Here is a 24,008-nt window from a genome sequence, read left to right as displayed (position 1 = left end):
CTTAGAGGGAACAAGGCAGGTGTAGAGGTTCTAGTTTTTCCCATGGAGAGTGCAGTCGCATTCGCACACAGTAAGTATGTTTAAACAGTACATCCACATACCATGTCTCATTGAATTTCTATGAGGCTCAGGTGACACATAGAAGGAAGTGAGCACAACTTGGTCCTACAAATAATCAGTTCTATCGTGTTGTGGGGAGGCAACACGTATATTAAAAAAGTCTTAATTGAGGGTTGATTGTTGTTGAATGGGACAGATTTCTACAGTTTCTATGAAGACTTGCTGATTACAAGGAATTCAGCACTTGTGTTCCTTCACAGTTTCCTGCCAAACTACGTATCCCACAAGGACACGTACCAGCAGAAAGCCTTCTGTGGGGTGTACAGTGAAGATGGCAGCATGTTTCTCTCTGCCTGCCAAGGTAAATAATCCAGAGTAAAAAATTAGAACCTTGATGGACTGAATTGTAGTTGCAAATGATTCTTAGTGTTTCCTTTAAACTGTTTGTTCCCAAATGTTTGTTCCCAAATGCTTCGGGTTTTACCACATCAGGACAATTCAGCCAGGGTTAGGCAAGTGATCAGTCACAGAGACGCAAAGTATACTAAATTGACCCATTTTGACTCAATTGACTCACACTGCATTGTGTTAAACAAAACAAATCATAAAAAGTATTTTCATATACTATATACTAAAATTGTCCAGAATTGGTTTATTTTCTTAAGTTACGGTTAAGTTATCCATTATTATCCCCGTGGGGAAATTCATCTTCTGCATTTGACCCATCCTCTACTAGGAATCTTCCTAGAACTAGGAGCAGTGGGCAGCCACAGTGCAGTGCCTGGGGACCAACTCCAGTTCGATTGCCAGTGCCTTGGTCAAGGCACACACAGATGGATGGTGGTCACAAAAAAATCCCATAGCAGTCCCTCTAATAAAATACTGAATCCTAGCTTGAGGTGCTGCATGACCTCTCTGATCCATTTGCTCTACATGCATCAGTAAATTAAATTACGACACGCATGTAAACACAATGGGCAATTATAGAGGTAAGAGAGCAAGAATGATAAGAGCGCCGTTCACTCCCGCAGGTGTTAATGATGCTCACGTTCATGTATTTCCAAAAGGCTGCGCACAGTTCACCTGTTGACCAAAATATGAGCTTGTTCAATAAACATCGCTTTTTTAGCGCGTTCATACACTGGCACACCAAATAATGCTGTAAGAGGAAATGGATCCACTGGGTTTTCAAATACCTTGCAAAAAAGCCACACACAAAAAACATCCATATCGTCGCTGTCGGGGCGGGACCTCGAATGTAAATTTTTTCACTTTTTTGGGGTCATAAATCAATGCCACTGGTCACCCTTCACATCTCTGTGTGGGGTTTACAAAATTGAACCAATGGAAAAGCATCCAACCAATCTTGTGAGTAATTCTCGTAACACCATTCGCCCTCAAACTGTCGCTCAAACCTCGAAGATCCTCCCCCTACCTCCATCTGAAGTTCCCACCAGGCAGGACTCTATACCCGGAAAAGACACAGGCAGATGGGCTGTGTATTTCTGATATCGTTTTGTTTAATCCTGGCTTCCTCTGACGTAAATAGAATGTTTTCTAGCTATTCCTAGGCTGCAAACTCATCTAAACTATGCAAATCGAAGTGATTTCTGAAAAGAATAATGTTTACGTTTGTGAGATACTTCTCATCCCCATAACAGAGCCCCTCTCTCGGCTTGGGGGCTTCGCTGCTGCTGCTCTGGCGGCACGTGCCCGTGCGCTCCATAAGGGTTGCGGCCACACGCGGCTGCTTGGCCAGGATAAAGTGCCTCAAACTTGGACTGATAATCCTGTAACATCATTTGAGCTTATTCAGGTAGGATATTAATACAGGGTATCCGCGGGGTCTTGAAAAGTATTAAAAGTTGATCAACCAATTTAGGCAAAATTAAGACCCTTAAAAAGAATTAAAAATTCTTAAGTCCATTCTAAATTCATTGCTTTATACATGTTTTATTATGCTTTAAAATAGTGTTGTAAAAGTGCCTGTTGCAGAGAACATTTACTATTTTATTTTACTGAGCAAGGGACAGAAATACCTGATATGTCTTTCCTCTCGGTGTACTCTACTCTAATGCTGTGTCTTCTGATATATGTACATATGTTTGTTTATTTTTTCTTTGGTAACACTTCCTCTTTGATAAAGCGAGCCTGGGTCCACCTCCAAGCCACTAGGCGGAGTTATGCACCTATGTATGTACCGGCACCTATATAAACACTTGCTGAAATGTATGTACCGGTACTTCACATGACCTGACGAAGATCCTGAATTGCCCTTCTGGGATAAATAAAGTTGTCTGAATCTGAGATCCGAATCGGATCGAAACTGTCTGTCTATTAAATGTTGTCCATGGGAGCAGAAGAAAATCGGTGTCGCGAGCCCTTCTTTTCATTCAATTTATTTCTCCCCACAAAAGTTATCTCTCAAATTAAATATATATTAGCCTAATGCAACACTATCATCTTCTTGTTGCATTTTCACAATTCAAACGGGAAGACCGGGCTGGAAAAGAAGCCGTTCACCTTTTACATGTTTACTCACCAATTGTTTTTTTCTCTTCCAAATAATCCTGCCACGTTAACTATCCATTCATGAAATTAAATTGCACAGGAACATTATTGGTTTTTAAAAGTGCCATTTAACAAATATAACAGAAGTCATCTCAAAGCCATGCTCTGGGCATTAAAATGTAGTACAGTTTAACTGTAACTGTAAAGTAAACTTTCAAACATGAGCCTCTATGCGAGCCACACAGACATAGTACTAGGGTCTTGGGTGGTTAAGATCTGTTTGTGCGGCTGCGCGCTCACAATGGAAAATTGTGTTCATACCTGTACATCCCATCCGAGTAATGTCTGGATCTCTTCAGGAGTTCACTGTCTGAAAATGGCTTCAGAGAAAGATCCGCGATATGCAGATTCCAGTGACATTTCAAGGGGAGGTAACTTATTACAAGCAAGAATTTTAACACTTCAACTCGCATCAACTATTTGAAAAGCAGACATGAAGAAGTGTATTGGTGATTATACACAGAGAAATTAACTGGACAAATAACTGTCATTCAACGATCACATTGTGATGCATTCAAGTGCGCCTCTGAAAATTGCCAATGTCATGGTGTGTTGAATGTACCACAGGCTAGGAAATTCCTTTCTTTGGCGAGCATTTAACGGAATAATGTAAATTTTCTTTTTTGTTCACTGCAGACCAGAACATCCGGCTGTATGACACCACCAGGGGGCGCTTTACTTTGCGGCGAACAGTGAAGGCCCGGGACGTGGGCTGGAGCGTGCTGGATGTGTGCTTCACCCCCGACACAAACCATGTGCTGTACTCCAGCTGGTCTGACTACAGTAAGGCTCGGTGACCAGTAAGATACAATGCAACAAGTCAACAATGAAAATCAATACGATGTTGCGCTGCTCACAGGTGTCGTGGCTCGGACAGCTACACATCGCCTAAGAGCTACTATCGAAGTTTAAATTTCACTAAGGTTGCAATTACTCTCAAACACCTGCACTTTTGTATTTGGTTGAATTAGGTTCATACTCCCTCCAAAAAGGTGAGGGCTTCTGGGTAGTGTAGAGGTAAAAGCACTCACCTACCACCATGGAGATCTGGTTTCAATTCCCGGCAGCGGTACTTCCGGCTTGGTCAGATGTTCCTACAGACAAAATTGGCCGTGTCTGAGGGAGGGAAGCCGGTGGGGTATGAGTCCAGGTCGCTGCACTAGCACAGCGCCTCCTCTGGTAGGTCGGGGTGCCTGTTCGTGGGGGAAGGGAACAGGGGGTAATAGCGTGATCGTCCCACGTGCTATGTCCTGCCCGTGAAACTCCTTGCTGTCAGGTGGAATGAAGCGGCTGGTGGCAGTACATGTATCGGAGGAAACATGCTAGTTTACAGCCCTCTCCAGATCGGCAGAGGGGTGGAGCAACAACCGGGACAGCAGGCGGAATTGGCCAAGTACAATAGACCCTTTTCACGGGGCCCATTTTGTATCAAAAAGGCAGGGTAAACACAGGTGCAAGAAAAACTAATGAGGGTTTCCAACTTACACTCATGGAAGTTGGAAACAAAATGCCCCCGTGAAAAGGGTCTATTAGCCTATTTCACTTCCCATCCAATTCACCCATTTTGTGTCTAAAAGGCAGGAAGTAATAGGTGCAAGCAAGACATTACTTAGAGCCCCGGCACTGGAACACCTAAATTGATTGGAAGTTGGAGACCCTCATTAGTCTTTTGTTTGCACCTGTGTTACTTCCTGCATTTTAGACACAAAATGTAATCTAATTGGGTGGGAAGTGAAATAGGTGAATTGGGGTGAAAATGGGAGAAAACTCTGGAGGGGGAGGGAGTAAATGCATGGAATCACAAATAGCTTGTCTGGTGGACCAGGTTTTGGTATCTTGTCATCCTGCCAGCTTAAAGATTTCAGCAGAGGGGAGTCCAAATAAATCCGACTCTAGTCCTTGTCATTTAAGCTAAGCATGGACTTGGCTCAACTCTTTGCTGTAATTGACCCTCTCTGCTCTGCATATTAATTAAGCGTGCTTGGAGCAATAGCTAAATGTGCCATTCTCAGACGTCTCGGTGCAGCTATTTGGTGCCACCTGAGTAAGGTTTTCAGCTGGCCAAATGAACCAAAATATAGGAGTAACCACTCCAAACATGCTTGGTGTGAAGACGGCCTAAATAATCTTAAATGTCAATAATTTCTTATAGTCGTTTTTCTAGTTACCCTGCTAATTGGGTAATTCACCCTAAAATACATCCAGAGCAAAACTTTATGTCATGCATCTTAACTATGTCGGGACATTAAGCAATCTGGGACTATTTCAAGCCCCTAGTGAATCCTTACATTTTTGGATCTAAGCTTTGCTGTTGGGCAATATTATCCAAAACCGTCTGGAGTTGTATTTGTTGCCTAGCAGATTAGCTTATTGAACATTGCTTCAGGAAGTATTGGGAATTAGATTTGTGCTATTTTCAGCAGCACGACTCTCACTAGATAGCTGGTTCTGCCACGTACACAGTGATATGTTGTTTTATTCATATGTTCTGTGTCTCTGTGTCCTCCTTACAGTTCATGTGTGCAGCGTAGATGGAGACAGTGAAAGCCACACCGCCCTGGACCTCAAGTTAGTGTTTCCCTCATAGTAACTTATAGCATTACGGAGCAAGTCATCTATCATTCCCCACCAGCCAGGCCTCCTCCCCCTTCATTACCACCTGGATGAATGACGCTGTCAGAGCGCTGTCACCTCAACCATCCATCCGCTCACTGTGTGTGCAGTTTTCTTAATTGGAAGGCTCATTATGGACCATTTCAACAAAAGACATCATTGAACTCATAACAGTCCTAACAATAGCATTGTTTTAGAGGCAATGTGAGTCCTCATGAAAGCTGGAAGCTGTGTTGCTATGGGGTGTAGATGGTGTAGTTGTGATTCAGGTAACTTGTTGACCTGGTTGTGTGTGCGTTGTTGTGTTTTGTAGTCCAGACGAGAGGAGGTTCTGCGTGTTCTCGCTGGCTGCATCTACAGATGGCAAGGAGATCCTGGGAGGGTGAGTCTCTCTTATGTTTGAAAGACATGACTGACAGAGTGGAAACCAGGACTGAGATGCTCCCCGACATGTAAATGTGAACGGCTAATCTTCCCCTAATGACAACCATTTGTTCTGGATGAAAGTTGGATGTGACGGCCTTGCTGTGGGCAAAGTTTTTGAATTATTGAATTGTGAAGAAAATCCACCTCGTTGAATGTAAAGTACACTGAACCCCCCTGCTTGAGACATTACTGACAAAGCAGTTTATATTCAAATAATATCCCATTCTTAACAGTATCCTCTTGATATGTGTACTATCCAGCACTGTCAAAGTCACATTGAAACCTCGGATGAGAATTTTTTCTCTCTCTCTCTCTCTCCATCTCCTTTCAGCGCGAACGACGGCTGCCTCTATGTCTTTGATCGCGAGCAGAATAAAAGGACGCTGAAGGTTAGTGTGTTCGGGACATACACATTTTGTGTACATAATTGCCATTTTTGTTTTCGGACCTGCTCACGTGCTTAATTGCCTGTATCAGCCCGATTCCGAGTCACATTCACCTCTGCCTCTCTGCAGCTCAAGGTCAGCCGGATTTGGGCGGACCCGAATGCATGTGGGCTCACATTAGCTTTCACACCGCCCTGTCCACTGTAATGTAGTAGCAGAGAGTCCAGCTCCACCCTGTGGCGGAGGGTGTGTGTGCCCCACCTCCTCCCTCCTCCCTGAACCCCCTCTGTGTCAAAGTCACTCACTGACCTCTACCATCTGCTTCATCACGGTCTTACTCTTTTTCTTGTTCTGTCCATCCCTTATCTCTCATCCCCTTAGTTTCGTGTCTGTCTGTGCTCTCTACTTCTTTTTTTTTCTAACTTCTTTCTTTTGCCCTTTTTTGTTTTGTTTTTGCCATTCTTTCATTCCCTCATGTCTGGAGTTAGAAATGTATGCGATGTCTATGAGAAAAACCTAAAATGACTCAAAAGGTGCATCGGTGAGGAGGGAGAGAGTCTTTAATGGTCTTCTTAAGCCCAATGAGTGCACCGGGGACAGGTGCAGCCAATCAGCCTTAACCCCAACACCAGGCTCCTGCAAGACAGGCCCAGGAGAGTGGGAGGGTCGTCACACTTAAGCCCCAAATGCACTGGGAGCGTCAGACGCTCGCGTTTTGAAGTCCACCCATTGTTTTAAACCGCCGAACGCGCACCAACAGCGTTCTGACGCGCGTCAAACTGCCTTGACGCCCGTACTCCGAACCTGTTTCGATTTTGGAGCATCAAATGAGGTTCCAGCAGTGACCAAAGCGCTCTGAGCTCGTCCCCCCCCCCCCTTCTGCCCACTTTCATCCACGTCTGTCTCGCTATGCTCCTCAAACAAATCTCACGGCAGTTTAAATACAGCAAGCATGTAAACACTATAGCAAGACTGTCTGAACTATCCCTGGATGTCATGATGAGATTAGATTATTGAAAGTTTGGACAGAATGATTGCATAATTTTCTCCTGCAGCGCTGCCTTTTTTTCTGCCCCTCTGCACAGCAGATAGGTAGGATGATCCAACAGCCTCTGAATGACAGGGGCTCAAAACGACGGTATAACAACCTTTTTTTGCCTGCCTACATATAAATTAGTGGCCTTTCCCCCAAAATACTGATGGTTCTGTCATTCTGTGGTGTATACATTTCAGATTTGAGGCTTACAGTGCGCTATAGGGGCAGAAATTGACGCACGTCAAGTTTCGCTCCCAGTGCGTTTAAGGCTTTAGATGTTTTATTACAGAAAGTGTATGAAACCCATGACCAAAATAGTCTTACATTCTGTTACTTATGGTTGGAATTCTAGTGAAAATATATTATTATGCTACCCTTTTTGCTGGGGAGCCACTGAAGGACCCCTGGGGGTCCCCAGAACCCACTTTAAAAACCGCTGGTCTATAGAACCTAACTGAAGGACCCCTGGGGGTCCCCAGAGAACCCACTTTAAAAACCACTGGTTTATAGAATCTATTACCTAACACCTATGGCTGCTTAGTCTGCAGATAAAACAATGACAAAAAGCATAGTAGACTGGCCGCTATGTCATATTAGGTATGACTCCCCTTTGTTACAATCCGGCTCAAGGAAGAGAAAAATGAGGGGAGTCATACACCAAAGTAAAAGTTAAAGCAATAACGTATAAACGAAAACTAAGGGAAAATAACTAGACAACACAAACTACATAAACGAACTGAACAGAAGATGCATCGGTGAGAAGGGAGAGAGACCGAATGGTCTGAAAGTCTTCTAAGCCCAAGGAGTACACTGGGCACCGGCACAGGTGCATTCAATCAGCCTAACGACCCCAACACCAGGCCCCTGCAAGACAGGGCCAGGAGAGTGGGAGGTTGGTCACAAAAGCTAAATTCGTATCAGATGGGGGTTTCCAACTTCCAATCCATTTAGGTTTTCCTGTGCCGGGTCCCTCGTTAATGTTTTGGTTGCACCTGTGTCACTTCCTGCCTTTAAGACACAAACTGGCTGCTGTGAAAAAGGCGAATGTCATGTTTCAGGTCATCAGGTTTAGCTCCTTGCTGTATACATTTGTATATCAATGGGGGGAAACAGATTTTCTTCAAACTAATCTAACTCCTTAACATCTTAACCTGCACAGTAACATGTTAGGATGTTAACCTCTTAACCTGCACAGTAACATGTTAGGATGTTAACATCTTAACCTGCACAGTAACATGTTAGGATGTTAACCTCTTAACCTGCACAGTAACATGTTAGGATGTTAACCTCTTAACCTGCACAGTAACATGTTAGGATGTTAACCTCTTAACCTGCACAGCAACATGTTAGGATGTTAACCTCTTAACCTGCACAGTAACATGTTAGGGTGTTAACCTGCACAGTAACATGTTAGGATGTTAACCTGCACAGTAACATGTTAGGATGTTAACCTCTTAACCTGCACAGTAACATGTTAGGATGTTAACCTCTTAACCTGCACAGTAACATGTTAGGATGTTAACAGATACAGATACTTTTATTGCCACGCAACCAGGTTGGTGGTATTTAGTTTCAGTACATGATGTTATAGCTCTGGCAGAACATGGAAACAGGACATTAATACATTTAGACAATTAGACAGTTACACCGTTCCCACTTCCAACAATAAATACATAAATACAGGATACAAGATACAAGACCAACAGACGTATAGTTAGGGGGAGGGGGGAGAGGGAGAGGGGTGCTGAGGGAGTTCAGAGTCCGTATGGCTGTGGGAAAGAAACTGTTTTTGAAGCGGGTGGTTTTGGTGGGAATTGATCTGTATCGTCTCCTTGAGGGGAGGGGCTGGAACAGGGGGTGGGCTGGGTGGGAGGGGTCCTTAATGATCTTACAGGCACGGGTGATGGTTCGGGAGGTGTATATGGAGTCCAGGGTGGGGAGGTCACAACCAATGATTTTTGCTGCTTTATTAACACATTCACTGCCAGCCGTTTTTTCAATACTGTAGGTAGGTTCTGCCAAGGGCTTTTTTTGAGGATTCTGGCTCATCTTTCAAGAGCCGAGGATTCTTTTCTGCTAAGATTTTGTGAACACAAATTATCTCAAAAGAACTAATAGAATGTGTGCTTTCTCTGTCTAAAAGAGTTAGTTTGTAGAGTTAGTAGTTATGTAGGCATTAGCAGTAGAATACAGCATGGTTTCAGCGTCTGAAAATTTAAGCTGAGATAAACGGCTTTTTGTGAAATTCGATAGAACAGTCACTTTAACCATTTATTTTTGGCGTAAGACGTCAGACATCTAAACAATAGTTTTGAACAGTAATTTCCTCCATAGCAGCAGGAAACCCCCCTCTCCTTCAAACTCCTCCCTCCGTGGGTGTGTCTCTGGTGGCTTTGCAGCGTTTGTCACAAGCGAGGCTCTGCCTGTCTGTGCTGCCTGGCTGCTGGCGGCTGCTCTTTGGGCGAGTCTGGATGGGCTCGCTCGTTTCTTGGGGTTTCGGTTGAGAGCTTTGATGAAGCTTTTGCGATTCTGGTCTAATTTATGCTGCATGTTTCAAAGTGTGTTCCACCCGTAATCTATTATGCAAATTTGCAATCCCCCACCGCCAGCTCCCTGCGCGAAAGCGAAAGCGTTTTCGCCAATCCATTTTCATGAGAATGGCTTCCTCATGCGGCTGTTTTTGCTTGGCTTTCTCTCGTCTGGAGAGCACTGTCGCCACTTAGTGGGTCGGTAAAATAGATTATACACATTCAATACCTCCCATATTTTAATATGAGATGTAAAAGGGGTTGATCGACGTCCCACCGTCAAATTTTTTTTTTTTTTTTTTAAGACGAGATATCTCGTCAACGGCAGTGAACGTGTTAATAATGCGCTGTAATTTGGATTTGGATATTTGATCAGCTGAACCGTACCAGACAATTATGGATGAGGTGATGATGCTTTGTATGATGGCGGAGTAGAAGCGGAGCAGTAGGCGTTGTTTAATCCTATATCTTTTTAGTTGCCTGAGGAAGTAGAGTCGTTGATGTGCTTTCTTGGTGATGGTGGTGATGTTGTGGTCCCATTTGAGGTTATTGCTGATGTGTGTTCCGAGAAATTTGAAAGAGTCTGTGAGGGTTATGGGTTGGTCAGATATTGTCAGTGGGAGTTTGGGTGTCATTTTTGCAGTCCTAAAGTCTATGGCTATTTCGGTGGTTTTGGAAGTGTTGAGCAGGAGGTTGTTGATGGAGCACCATGTTGCAACTCTCTCTACTTCTCGTCTGTATGCTAATTCATTGTTATTTGTGATGAGGCCGAGGATGGTGGTGTCGTCTGCGTATTTGTAAATTTTTACTGAGTTGTCCAGGGAGGTGAGTTGATTAGTGAAGAGGGAGAAGAATCAGGAGGAAAGGTTCTTCCCCTAGAACCCCTGGGGGGCGCCGGTGCTGAGGGTCAGGGGGTGGGACATCCGGTTGTGTATTTTGACTGTTTGGATTCTGTTGCTGAGGAAGTCTAGGATCCAGTAGTTTATGGCCGGGTGTAGGTTCATGTCTTGCAGTTTAAAGAATAGTTTGTGGGGGGAGATGGTGTTGAAAGCTGAGCTAACCTCTTAACCTGCACAGTAACATGTTAGGATGTTAACCTCCTAACCTGCACAGTAACATGTTAGAATGTTAACATCTTAACCTGCACAGTAACATGTTAGGATGTTAACCTGCACAGTAACATGTTACGATGTTAACCTCTGAACCTGCACAGCAACATGTTAGGATGTTAACCTGCACAGCAACATGTTAGGATGTTAGAATGTTAACATCTTAACCTGCACAGTAACATGTTAGGATGCTAACCTGCACAGTAACATGTTAGGATGTTAACCTCTTAACCTGCACAGTAACATGTTAGGATGTTAACCTCTTAACCTGCACAGCAACATGTTAGGATGTTAACCTCTTAACCTGCACAGTAACATGTTAGGATGTTAACCTCTTAACCTGCACAGCAACATGTTAGGATGTTAGGATGTTAACATCTTAACCTGCACAGCAACATGTTAGGATGTTAGGATGTTAACCTCTTAACCTGCACAGTAACATGTTAGGATGTTAACCTCTTAACCTGCACAGTAACATGTTAGGATGTTAACATCTTAAGCTGCACAGTAACATGTTAGGATGTTAACATCTTAACCTGCACAGCAACATGTTAGGATGTTAACATCTTAACCTGCACAGTAACATGTTAGGATGTTAACCTCTTAACCTGCACAGCAACATGTTAGGATGTTAGGATGTTAACCTGCACAGTAACATGTTAGGATGTTAACATCTTAACCTGCACAGCAACATGTTAGGATGTTAACATCTTAACCTGCACAGTTTAGGATGTTAACATCTTAACCTGCACAGTAACATGTTAGGATGTTAACATCTTAACCTGCACAGCAACATGTTAGGATGTTAACATCTTAACCTGCACAGTAACATGTTAGGATGTTAACATCTTAACCTGCACAGCAACATGTTAGGATGTTAACATCTTAACCTGCACAGCAACATGTTAGGATGTTAACCTCTTAACCTGCACAGCAACATCTTAACCTGCACAGCAACATGTTAGGATGTTAGGATGTTAACCTCTTAACCTGCACAGTAACATGTTAGGATGTTAACCTCTTAACCTGCACAGCAACATGTTAGGATGTTAGGATGTTAACCTCTTAACCTGCACAGCAACATGTTAGGATGTTAGGATGTTAACCTCTTAACCTGCACAGTAACATGTTAGGATGTTGACCTCTTAACCTGCACAGCAACATGTTAGGATGTTAACATCTTAACCTGCACAGCAACATGTTAGGATGTTAACATCTTAACCTGCACAGCAACATGTTAGGATGTTAACCTCTTAACCTGCACAGCAACATGTTAGGATGTTGACCTCTTAACCTGCACAGCAACATGTTAGGATGTTAACCTCTTAACCTGCACAGCAACATGTTAGGATGTTAGGATGTTAACCTCTTAACCTGCACAGCAACATGTTAGGATGTTGACCTCTTAACCTGCACAGCAACATGTTAGGATGTTAACCTCTTAACCTGCACAGCAACATGTTAGGATGTTAGGATGTTAACATCTTAACCTGCACAGTAACATGTTAGGATGTTAGGATGTTAACCTCTTAACCTGCACAGCAACATGTTAGGATGTTAACCTCTTAACCTGCACAGCAACATGTTAGGATGTTAACATCTTAACCTGCACAGCAACATGTTAGGATGTTAACATCTTAACCTGCACAGCAACATGTTAGGATGTTAGAGTGTTAACATCTTAACCTGCACAGCAACATGTTAGGATGTTAGGATGTTAACATCTTAACCTGCACAGCAACATGTTAGGATGTTAGGATGTTAACATCTTAACCTGCACAGCAACATGTTAGGATGTTAACATCTTAACCTGCACAGCAACATGTTAGGATGTTAGGATGTTAACATCTTAACCTGCACAGCAACATGTTAGGATGTTAGGATGTTAACCTCTTAACCTGCACAGCAACATGTTAGGATGTTAACCTCTTAACCTGCACAGCAACATGTTAGGATGTTGACCTCTTAACCTGCACAGCAACATGTTAGGATGTTAACATCTTAACCTGCACAGCAACATGTTAGGATGTTAACATCTTAACCTGCACAGCAACATGTTAGGATGTTAGGATGTTAACCTCTTAACCTGCACAGTAACATGTTAGGATGTTGACCTCTTAACCTGCACAGCAACATGTTAGGATGTTAACCTGCACAGCAACATGTTAGGATGTTAACCTGCACAGTAACATGTTAGGATGTTAACCTGCACAGCAACATGTTAGGATGTTAACCTGCACAGCAACATGTTAGGATGTTAACCTGCACAGCAACATGTTAGGATGTTAACCTGCACAGTAACATGTTAGGATGTTAACCTGCACAGCAACATGTTAGGATGTTAACCTGCACAGCAACATGTTAGGATGTTAACATCTTAACCTGCACAGCAACATGTTAGGATGTTAACATCTTAACCTGCACAGCAACATGTTAGGATGTTAGGATGTTAACCTCTTAACCTGCACAGTAACATGTTAGGATGTTGACCTCTTAACCTGCACAGCAACATGTTAGGATGTTAACCTCTTAACCTGCACAGCAACATGTTAGGATGTTAACATCTTAACCTGCACAGTAACATGTTAGGATGTTAACATCTTAACCTGCACAGCAACATGTTAGGATGTTAACCTCTTAACCTGCACAGTGACATGTTAGGATGTTAACCTCTTAACCTGCACAGTAACATGTTAGGATGTTAACATCTTAACCTGCACAGTAACATGTTAGGATGTTAGGATGTTAACCTCTTAACCTGCACAGTAACATGTTAGGATGTTAACCTCTTAACCTGCACAGCAACATGTTAGGATGTTAACCTCTTAACCTGCACAGTGACATGTTAGGATGTTAACCTCTTAACCTGCACAGCAACATGTTAGGATGTTAACCTCTTAACCTGCACAGTGACATGTTAGGATGTTAACCTCTTAACCTGCACAGTAACATGTTAGGATGTTAGGATGTTAACCTCTTAACCTGCACAGTGACATGTTAGGATGTTAACCTCTTAACCTGCACAGTAACATGTTAGGATGTTAACATCTTAACCTGCACAGTAACATGTTAGGATGTTAGGATGTTAACCTCTTAACCTGCACAGTAACATGTTAGGATGTTAACCTCTTAACCTGCACAGCAACATGTTAGGATGTTAACCTCTTAACCTGCACAGTGACATGTTAGGATGTTAACCTCTTAACCTGCACAGTAACATGTTAGGATGTTAGAGTGTTAACATCTTAACTTGCACAGTAATGTGGAAAACATGAGGGGATGGTAGGGGCATCCTCAGCAAAATTAGTAAATTGTATGCTTTCAATGAGTAGAAGTTAGCCCAAGAAGAGAATCTAGTGCATATACAGTACTTGGTAATACAGTAGCTTTAGCTTAGTCCTGTTATCTCCCCATCAACATTATATTATACTGTACTTGCGCTGTTCGTGTCCGCTGCGTTGAGTCACATTTCCGGGGAGCTGCACGCCAGCTGTGCCGGCAGGCTTGCCAGCCGCGGCGCAACCCTCGGTGCATATGCCATGGGCTTTGACTCTATAGCATGTTATCTGTTTAACATGTTAGGATGTTAACATCTTAACCTGCACAGTAACATGTTAGGATGTTAGCATCTTAACCTGCACAGTGAAGTCACATGTTAATGCTTTCATATTAATACTGTACCACTCGTGAAGACAAGTATTTCGACATTGCTAATTCATACATTAATTATATTAATTAATTACCTTATTAGCATAATTGTTATGTTTAATGTATCATGATGGGACATTAGGCAGCGCCTCTTATGTTATTGTGTTACTGTGTTACTCGCAATACCCTTAACTCCAAAATCCAGCCTCTAAATCTGTACACACATCACACGGCTGTACTGTACGCTTGGTGTGACTGGGCTGGAGACGTGACGCAGTAAGGAGAGTGTGTGCTCAGATCCGCTCTCTACAGAATGGGGGCACATGTCTTGCTGCTGAAGCTCGGAGCAGCGTAAAAACAAAAAGAGGACAAACCAGACTCTAAATCGATGTTCAGCCACATTTGGAATCTTTTCACATATTTTTATTGATTTTAAATTGCAAACTTGGTACATCATCTTAGAAAGATGAAATGGTTACATCACATATAACAACATTCCTTCCTTCCCACCCGCCGCCCTCTGAACTCTGAGCCGTCATTACATATAAAAACAATAGTGTCAATTTCCAAACTGAAAACATAGATGTAGAACATAAACTATTTGTATATGTAACCACATACATTCACATACATTCACATGTATGATTGCTTATACCTATATGTCTGTAGACCATTTTGAGTGTACAAATAAAGAAAGAAAACACACACACACACACACACAAAACAAAACAAAAACCAAAAGAAAGTGTGCAGTCTCACTTAGTAAATGTCATCGTTACAAAGATAGGTTTTCAGGATTTGACTCCAAGAACGCAATAAACGAATCCCATATTTTATGAAAAATATGACTTTTCTGTTTGATTATACTGTATGTAAGCCTTTCAATCGCTAAACACGAAGACAGCTCTTTAATCCACATGTTCAAAGAAGGACCACAAACAACATTTTGAATCTTGTTCTGGATCTTTTTTTTTTTTTTTTTCGTCGCCATGCTCGCTTTGCTGCTATGAACTTCAGCTACAAGGCAACTGAACTGAACACACTGCTGTCTGAGCTTCACTATGCTTCACAGTCACTCTCACACACAGCAGGCCAGGGGAAATGGAGAGTGAGACAGTTAAATACTGAATCTGATTCCATACATTTCTTTCCATTAAAAAAGCAGGGAAAATATCAGGAATTGGTTTCAATCCCTACTCATGTCCCACACTTTTCTCAACTATCTCTTATCTTACGCCTAACCTGACGCCAGATGGTTTGTTAAACAGAACCATCTGGAACTCGTCCTTGGAAAACTGTTTAGAGAAGGGCAGGTGCGTTTAAACAAATACCTGGCAGGTGATTGGATAAACCATATGTCTATCACCGTCTTATCACAGGCTCGCTTCTCACTGTCATCACACCTAAAGTCCCGCCCGTAGCTGGATGCTGATTGGTCCGGCCCACTGCTTGGACAGAGTTAAACCAATAGCTTGGAGCACGGCAAGATGGCTTTCTTGCACAATAGTGGATCTCACAAATCCAGCTGCCTTGCAAGGCTATCTCACTACCTTCCCTCACTAGTATATAGAGTATATCTATCCCATACACACAAGCATGCACAAATACACACAGAAAAACACATTTTCACACAAGCATATTGCACATATTCACACACTCATACCCATTCACTCACTCATGCATACATTGACCTACACACACACTCACTGTGTCTCTCCTCCGGCTCTCCTCTTCAGATTGATGCCCACGAGGATGATGTGAACGCGGTGGCGTTCGCCGACAGCTCCTCCCAGCTGCTCTTCTCTGGCAGTGACGACGCGCTGTGCAAGGTGTGGGACAGACGGACGCTGCGGGAGGACAGACCGCAGCCTGTCGGACAGCTGGCCGGCCACCGAGACGGCGTCACCTTCATCCACAGCAAGGTGGGGGGGTGCAAGAGGAAACCGCCATCGGTAGTTTATGAATCTCTCAATGGTCACTGGAAAGTTCTCCAGTGACAGGTAGCAGGGTTTGACCAATTATGGGATATTTTTAGACAAAAACTTTCCTTTGAAACCAAAGAGTAGTAATAATAAAGCAGATTAATATGTCCCTTATCTAGGGTCCAAACAAAATGTCACATTAGAATGGCCTGATGCAAGACACTGACCCCCTGCCTACTCTAAGCGCTCTGAAGTCGCTGAACTTGTGTTCTGACCTCTCTGGTGCTGCATTGCATATCTGTTTTAGAGGGATATACCAAAATCCTAATTACACTGTGTGTAAGTAATATGATTATTGAGCACTCTAAATTTTCGAATATATAAAAAAATAATAAAAAATAAAAATCATCCAACCTTTGTAGAACACATACTAAAATCCATCACTTATGTATGTTGATTACAGTGAGATTCACACTTCACACAGCATTATGTGGCTGTGATGAACATAACATATTACTACTGCTACTACTATTACAAATAATTATATAATACTTTATTGACCTCTTTTGTCTCATCCCCCTCCTGAAAACTGGGAGGTCAGAGGTTAGGCTTACAGAACAGCAGCCCTGGTAGAGGTTCAGTGTCTTGCACAAGGACACTTCAGCAGGGCGGCTGTTTGCCGACACAGATGCTTGGACCTTGGCTCTTCTGTTCTCCGGGTCTCCCTACTCACTGCACCACCCTGCTGCAATTTGCCTGTTACGAATTGTACATATTAGTTATATTCATAACAATTTTGTGTTTTTGTCTTCCTGTGTAAATCTGGTCTCCTCTCTCATGGTGTGACTCTGTCAGGGCGATGCCCGCTATCTGATCAGCAACTCGAAGGACCAGTCCATCAAGCTCTGGGATGTGAGGAAGTTCTCACCCAAGGAAGGGCTGGCTGCCTCGCGCCTGGCCGTCACCCAACAAAACTGGGATTACCGTTGGCAGCAGGTTCCCCAAAGAGGTGAGGAGAAGATGCACAGAGTGAGGGAAGAGAGGGATGGATGAGGTAAATGAATCAGAGGGGAGGAGAGGAGCAAGGGAGATGGAGGGTGAGAGGAGGAGCGGGCACATTAAGGACAAAAGGAGGAGGAGAATAGAATTGAAAAGAGTGGAGGGAGGAGCAAAGACAGAAAGGTAGAACCAGAGCAATCTAGTAAGAGAGTGGCGCCAGCGGAGGTCCAAAATGCCTGACGTAGCCAATGAATAGCCAGGAAGGAGGCTCGCCCTACGTTTGAATGCATAAAATAAAGCAGATAATGTACAATTTGATTCTTTAAATGTCTGGCCCTTTCAAAGTACATCACAAACGGTCCAATTTGCTGCAACTCGACAGCGCTGCTTAATCCAGAACCTTACTTCCGGGAACTTTTGTGAGGTAAAAAAGTGGTCCATTGGAGTGCACGGAGATGTCGCAACTCTTCTATTATATGGCTCTGGGTAGAACTAGCTCTCAGTGGATCTCAGCAGAACTGTGATCTGTGTGGTGGGGATAAGTGGAGGATGTAACAGTGTTAAAAGCTAGGAGGGGGTGGAGTTATCATCACAAGTATGATGAGTGAAGGAGTAGAGGAGAGGTTAAGGATAGGACTAATAATGGGAGACCTAGCAGAGATTTAGTGGAGGGCAAAACCTAAACCCAATTTACCCACCTGGTTATTTGTGGAATAGAGTTTACCTGTTTTAGGCTGATCAAAAATGTTTAGGATGTAAATTTGTAGTATACGTCATAGTAAATGCTAGTATCAAATTGGTGTAGGGTGTATGATGATAGAGTACCCACCTTTTTTTGGCTTACCAGTTACCACTACATAACTTAGAAAAGGTCATTGTTGTTATTACAGAAAGCAGACTTACCGGTACTCCATCATGCCTGAGTACTTGTATACTGAGGAAAGCATTCAAGCAAAAACATGTATGGGGATTGGGGACTAATAAAAAGAAAGGAAGATGCATTAAACAACAGATGCCCGTGCAGATGATCTCTGCTTACAGTGATGTGCCATTTACATGCCCGACCCTGGAACCCTTTGCCCCCTCGCAGCCCTGAAGAGACACAAGCTGACAGGCGACACCTCGGTCATGACCTACCGTGGTCACGGTGTCCTGCACACGCTCATCCGCTGCCGCTTCTCGCCAGAGTTCAGCACCGGCCAGAGGTTCATCTACTCCGGCTGCTCCACCGGCAAGATCATCGGTGAGTCTCATCATGTGCATGCTTGTCTGTTAAGGAAGTGATTCACAACCAGGGGTACTGGTAACAAAAGTAAAAAAGAGGCCAATCCCAAACACCGGGAGTTCAGTTATAAATATATTTTGTATGGATTTACTTGTATGTCTGCATATTAAAGTAAAAGTTTAAAGCAGCTACAGGGAACTTTCACTTGGGTTAGGTTTTGTTAGGGTTTATTGTAGCGGCGCCTGTGGACAGAAGCGGTAGTGTTCGCCCATAACAAAAATGCATTTCCTGAACACTCCCAATGTCTCCACCAGGCTGTCTGAGCTGCGGCATGCCGGGCAGGGCTTCTCTTAGTCAGCAAGCCTCCCCCGCTGTTTTTTTTACTGACATCACTGCTTCATTCACAAAAATTACAACCAGTTTACACGGACGTTACACATGACGGATGCGCTGCCCAGTCAGCACACAGGCATTTAGAATACGAGGGATCAGCCGAGCAGCATTTTGGTAAACAAACCGCATCACTGGGTGGCAATGGAACCATATGGAGCCCAAGTGGCGCGAGGCATGAGTGTCTGACTCTAGCCAGTTAACTCTGTTTACATTTTAAAAACTGCGACAGTTCACACAACTTTAACACGGCATGCATATATTATACATCAAACTCTTGAGCTACTTCTGCTCTCACTCAGAATGTCAAAATATAAGCAATGTGATGTATAGTTTTTGAGATATTAACGTTTGTTTGGCACAACTCATACTATTAACTTCCGCGGGGTTCCACATTTCTGGGTGGCAAGTGACGTCACGCTGATTCTATAACAATAGAAATCGCCGATTTCCTCGCCAAAGGTCTTATTTGCTGATGTAGGTAAAATGTTACTTACTTACTGCCCTTTATGCCTACTGGCATGTAGGGCAGCAACAAAGGATCTCTACTCCTGTCTGTTTTGGGCAAACTTCTGGATGGTGCCCCAGGTCTGTTTCAGGGTTTTCACTTTTCTCTCCACTGTTCGACGCCAGCTTTCTTCGGGTAAAATGCTAAAATGTCAGGCATCAGTATTACAATTAGACTGTTTCATAACCAGTTGAAAGTTCCCCGTAGCTGCTTTTATATGAGTTCATAGGAAAAATGTAGGCGAATCATCAACAGACATGAGTGAGGGGGTACTATTGGCATGGCAAAACAGCTCAAGGGGTACATAAGACAAAAAGGGTTGGGAGCCGTTGTGTCCACAATATTGGATTTTTTTATTACATCTGATATGCCGATATTTTCCAACTCTTTTGGCCGATCTCTCCCCCCCCCCCACACACACACACCTACTTTCAGAGAACATCAATTCTCTCCTGTAGTAGAATTAACATATTATTATGCCTACTCTCATTGTGATGGTCCACTGGCAGATGCACACATACTGTAAATACAATGCTTTTCAAAATGTATACATTTATACTTGATCAGCCAATAGTGATGAGGTGCAGATATCATGGTGCATCCCTAGTGTCTGTGTGTGTCTTGCTTACAGTATGTGGAAGCAGATGTAAACAAGCAGCTTTTCCATCTTTTGATCTTTAGTATCAGTAGATCTTTGGCACTATGCCAAAGCCCTCAGCGTCGTCTTGGCTTGTTCTGATTCTGTTCAACCCAGTCAAAAGTGCCAAGCGTGTTCATGTTTAGTCAATTCTCATACAGTATGTCTTCTCTGCACAATCCTCTTATTGTGTGACTGTCTTATAATTTGTTAGCACCAATTAACCCAGTCAAATTCTTTGTGCACCTAATGTACACGGCAAATAACAGTAATTTTTCTGTGTCGAGAGAGACACACACAAAGAGACCAGATGTACGGTGTATCTATCTATCTACCTATCATCATCATCAGTATATAAATGGGAGCTGGGGCTCTGTCTGTTTCTCTGTCCCACTCATTGGTCCCACTGTGATTGTCCCACTGTGATGTCATAAATCCCACTGTGACATCATCCGTGATGTCATAAACCCCAGTGATGTCATGAATCCCACTGTGACATCATCAGTGATGTCATAAATCTGACATCATTAGTGACACAGCATTAGATTAGACACAGCAGGCAGCGGCCGAGCTGTGAATGCGAGCTGCAGGGCCAGCTTGGCGAGGTGCAGGACGGGTGAGGGCGCACAGTGGCCGAGCTAGCGAGCCCGCATAGCGGGCAAACCTAGGAATCGAGCGCGCGACATCCCTACTTATATAAAAGGGCGCAAGTGGACAATGTTTGTCTGTCATCAGTGATGTCATAAATAGGCATTGTGATAATCAGTGACAGTGATTTCATCAGTGATGCGAAGTTGAACAATTGTGCGCTGCGCATGCCAATAGAGCAGGCGAGGCCACGCAGCAGTCGAGCTGCATGCGCGCAGTGGGCGAGCCTAGGCCCTATAGTTCCTAAAAGTAGCTTAATTGGTTGATGTGTGTGTGTGTGTGTGTGTGTGTGTGTGTGTGTGTGTGTGTGTGTGTGTGTGTGTGTGTGTGTGTGTGTGTGTGTGTGTGTGTGTGTGTGTGTCCATCCGTCCAGTTTATGATGTGCTAACAGGCGCTGTGGTAACCAGACTGTCGGGCCATGACGCGTGTGTCAGGGATGTCAGTTGGCACCCGTACGAGGACAACATCATCAGCAGCTCTGTGAGTGTTTTCTGAAGATCTTTTCAAGGGATGTACAAACAGGTTTCCCACTGGTCATGGAATTTCTTAGCCTGGCATGGCCTGGCCAATTAACATTGCATTGCATTGCAGTTTCGTCAGGTTTCCAGGCTAGGAATTTATGGAATATCATGGAATTTTGAGAATTTATTCCAGACAGGGAAAGTCAGGCAATGTCATAAGGTCATTTTACAAGAAGATGTTTCACTGGAATTCTGTTGCTAGGGAACAGTTTGGACCCTATTATTTCCTGTCATCTATTGTATTAGCAACACTGCAGCAGGGAATAAACTAGTGTCCATTTTCAATATTTATGTTGTCAAATTGAAATGGCCTATACCAGGAGGTATTTTGCAAGTGGTTTCACTCGTTGATTGCATTGCATTATATGGTGAATTACAGCTGTTATTCTCCACAGCAGCAGTAGTCAAATGTTACCATTTATTATTTTAAATTAGAACTTTTCTGAGCTGAAAAACAACATGAACTGAGTTTAAAGTCATGGTGGCACTCCAACTGAGTTATCTAAAGCAGTGGTTCTCAACTGGTGGGTCGGGACCCAAAAGTGGGTCGCAGGGCCGTTTTGGGTGGGTCGTGGATGTGTGCATGAAAAAAAGTTATTCTACTCCTTGAGGATGCCGGCGTCCATGGCCAACATTGCTGTCTTTCAGAGGCTGTAGAAGGCTAATTTTTAAAGCCAGATATGCTATCCTCTGAAACTAGAAGGCCTAAGACATCCATTGGTACCAAATATGTCATGCTAACTGCTGTGAGCATCACCAGTTTGAACTGGTTTAAAAAGCATTCAGGCCTAAACTATTTCACAAATTTGGGTCGTGACTAATGACTAAGGAAAAATGTGGGTCGTGAGGCTAGACCAGTTGAGAACCACTGATCTAAAGTCATGTCGAAGTCTTTGAATTTTAAATCGGCCCCATGGTGTGAACCCAGTAGAAAGCACTGACATTCAAACTAATAGGGTAAAATCACCATTTTCACCTCCTTCTCTCACCACCACCTCCTCCACAATTCATTTCTCCGCAGTGGGACGGAGCGGTGCGCATGTGGGAGCACAGACAAATCCATCCTCTAGAGGAAGACAGAGTGAGAAAGGCTGACGACCGGAGCGCTGCGACGGGAGAACAAAATGGCGAGAAGAGAGGAGAGACCTGAGGAACCGATGTCAGAGGACGTGACATCCCCACAGACAGGAAGAGGCTGGTCCTACCGGAGGGAGACTATAAGCTCACGAAGAGTGAGAGAGACTTTAATATCTTTTGACTTCAATGCTGGATATTAATAATTATAATTATAGTGTGGTTGTGAAGTGTTAATTTGGAAGGCATTATAACCTTGTATTGTCAAAAGTGCCATTAGGGCAGATATGTGGTGAATCACCTAAGAGGATGGCCTGTGTTTTTTTGTTTTTTATCCGCCTCACTTTCCTGTGTGAAAAGAATCGGCCAAAGCGGCTCAATTTGGCCTGGAACGCTTCAAGCCAGATGTACTGAAGCTCAAAACCCTAAGCACTTACTTATGAGCTATCAAATACAACTTTATACTCACTGATAGTTCTTATGTTGCTTTGAGGAAAAAGCAGTTTTGCCCAATTAATGGTAAGTTAGTTATACCTTAAATCAACGTTAGATATTGCAGGAATAAGCTCTGAATATTATGATGATGATTCTGTATAAATAATGTACAGTATTTTAATGGTATACATGTTCAGGGAGTGTTTTCACAAAGTAGTCCGTGTGCTGATGTGGAATCAGTTTTGACCTTTCCTATTATCGCAAATAACATGGTCCGAGGTCTTATCAGTGATCCTAGTTCAGTACTCCAACTTTGTGAATACAGGTCTTGGGTTTGAAGAGGAAAATAAAGTTGTGCTGGCCGACATAAACGTGATCTTTTCAGAAGATTGAATGTGCGTCGATGATGTGTTGAGGTCAAGACTTGGTGAAGAATTTGGGAATATGTGTGTGTGGATACACACTTACACACTGATCTGTGTATGCAATTTTCGAGTATGTTTATATCAAAGCCCATGTTTCACTCTCTCAGACTGTTGTTTTACAGTAATATTAAAACCTTTCTTTAAATTTCATTTCATTGAGTATTTTTGCCACAACTGCACATACAAAAATACCAGGTGGTAAGGGTGACTTTCCAAATTTAAATAAAGTCTTGTTAAATGACAAAACCTACGAGGAAATCTATTGACATTTTCGTCACTGAATAAAAACGATATGAAAATGTTAGGGGGCACGGTGGCGCAGTGGTGGTGCAGTGGTAGCGCTGTCGCCTCACAGCTAGAAGGTCCTGGGTTCGATTCCCACCTGGGACGCTGTGAGCGCTGAAGGAGTGCGTGCCCGTCCGCATGTCCTCGAGTGCCCACCGCCCGGGTGGGCTTGTCAAAAGTGCCTTTCTGTGTGGAATTTGCATGTTCTCCCCGTGCCCCCTGGGGGTTTCCTTCATATAGGAATCCCTCGCTGAAGTGGTGCCTCTGGTCGTTCGGGGGCGCCTGTTCGGAGGGAGGGGAACTTGTTGGAATAGCGTGATCCTCCCACGTGCTATGTCGTACCGGTGAAGCTTCCCCCAGCTGGCTACTGCCCATGTCTTGGTGGAAGCATGGAGCCAGTTTTGGCTCTCCCCAGATCGGCAGAGGGTGGAGCAGCAACCACGATAAATAAATTAAAATTAGCACTAGTGGGGGATAAAAAAAATCTGGGAAAAAAATATTAGAAAAAAAAAAGTTAGGGAGGGACCAATTGGGAAGAGATCCAATCAGAAGAGAACAAGTT

At 43.4% G+C, this 24,008-nt stretch overlaps 1 protein-coding gene across 2 annotated transcripts in view; it reads left to right on the top strand.

Annotated features, from left to right (window-relative positions):
- The window catches only part of dcaf11 (ddb1 and cul4 associated factor 11), a 30,250-nt gene extending 6,950 nt beyond the window's left edge, over positions 1-23,300 (top strand). For both annotated transcript variants that reach the window (XM_083632273.1, XM_083632272.1), the window contains exons 5-15: positions 6-70; positions 321-421; positions 3,268-3,414; positions 5,145-5,199; positions 5,558-5,626; positions 6,002-6,059; positions 16,114-16,299; positions 17,155-17,308; positions 18,389-18,541; positions 21,080-21,186; positions 22,249-23,300. In XM_083632273.1, coding sequence (XP_083488399.1) covers positions 6-70; positions 321-421; positions 3,268-3,414; positions 5,145-5,199; positions 5,558-5,626; positions 6,002-6,059; positions 16,114-16,299; positions 17,155-17,308; positions 18,389-18,541; positions 21,080-21,186; positions 22,249-22,377 — 1,224 coding nt within the window. In that variant the 3' untranslated portion in view covers positions 22,378-23,300. The remainder of the gene's footprint in view (positions 1-5; positions 71-320; positions 422-3,267; positions 3,415-5,144; positions 5,200-5,557; positions 5,627-6,001; positions 6,060-16,113; positions 16,300-17,154; positions 17,309-18,388; positions 18,542-21,079; positions 21,187-22,248) is intronic.
- Positions 23,301-24,008: the final 708 nt, after the last annotated feature.

This window comes from Poromitra crassiceps (genome assembly GCF_964638095.1).
Source record: "Poromitra crassiceps genome assembly, chromosome: 2".
Taxonomy (NCBI): Eukaryota; Metazoa; Chordata; class Actinopteri; order Beryciformes; family Melamphaidae; genus Poromitra; species Poromitra crassiceps.
Note: the sequence above shows the minus strand (reverse complement) of the source record. Positions and strands in the feature narration are given on the sequence as shown.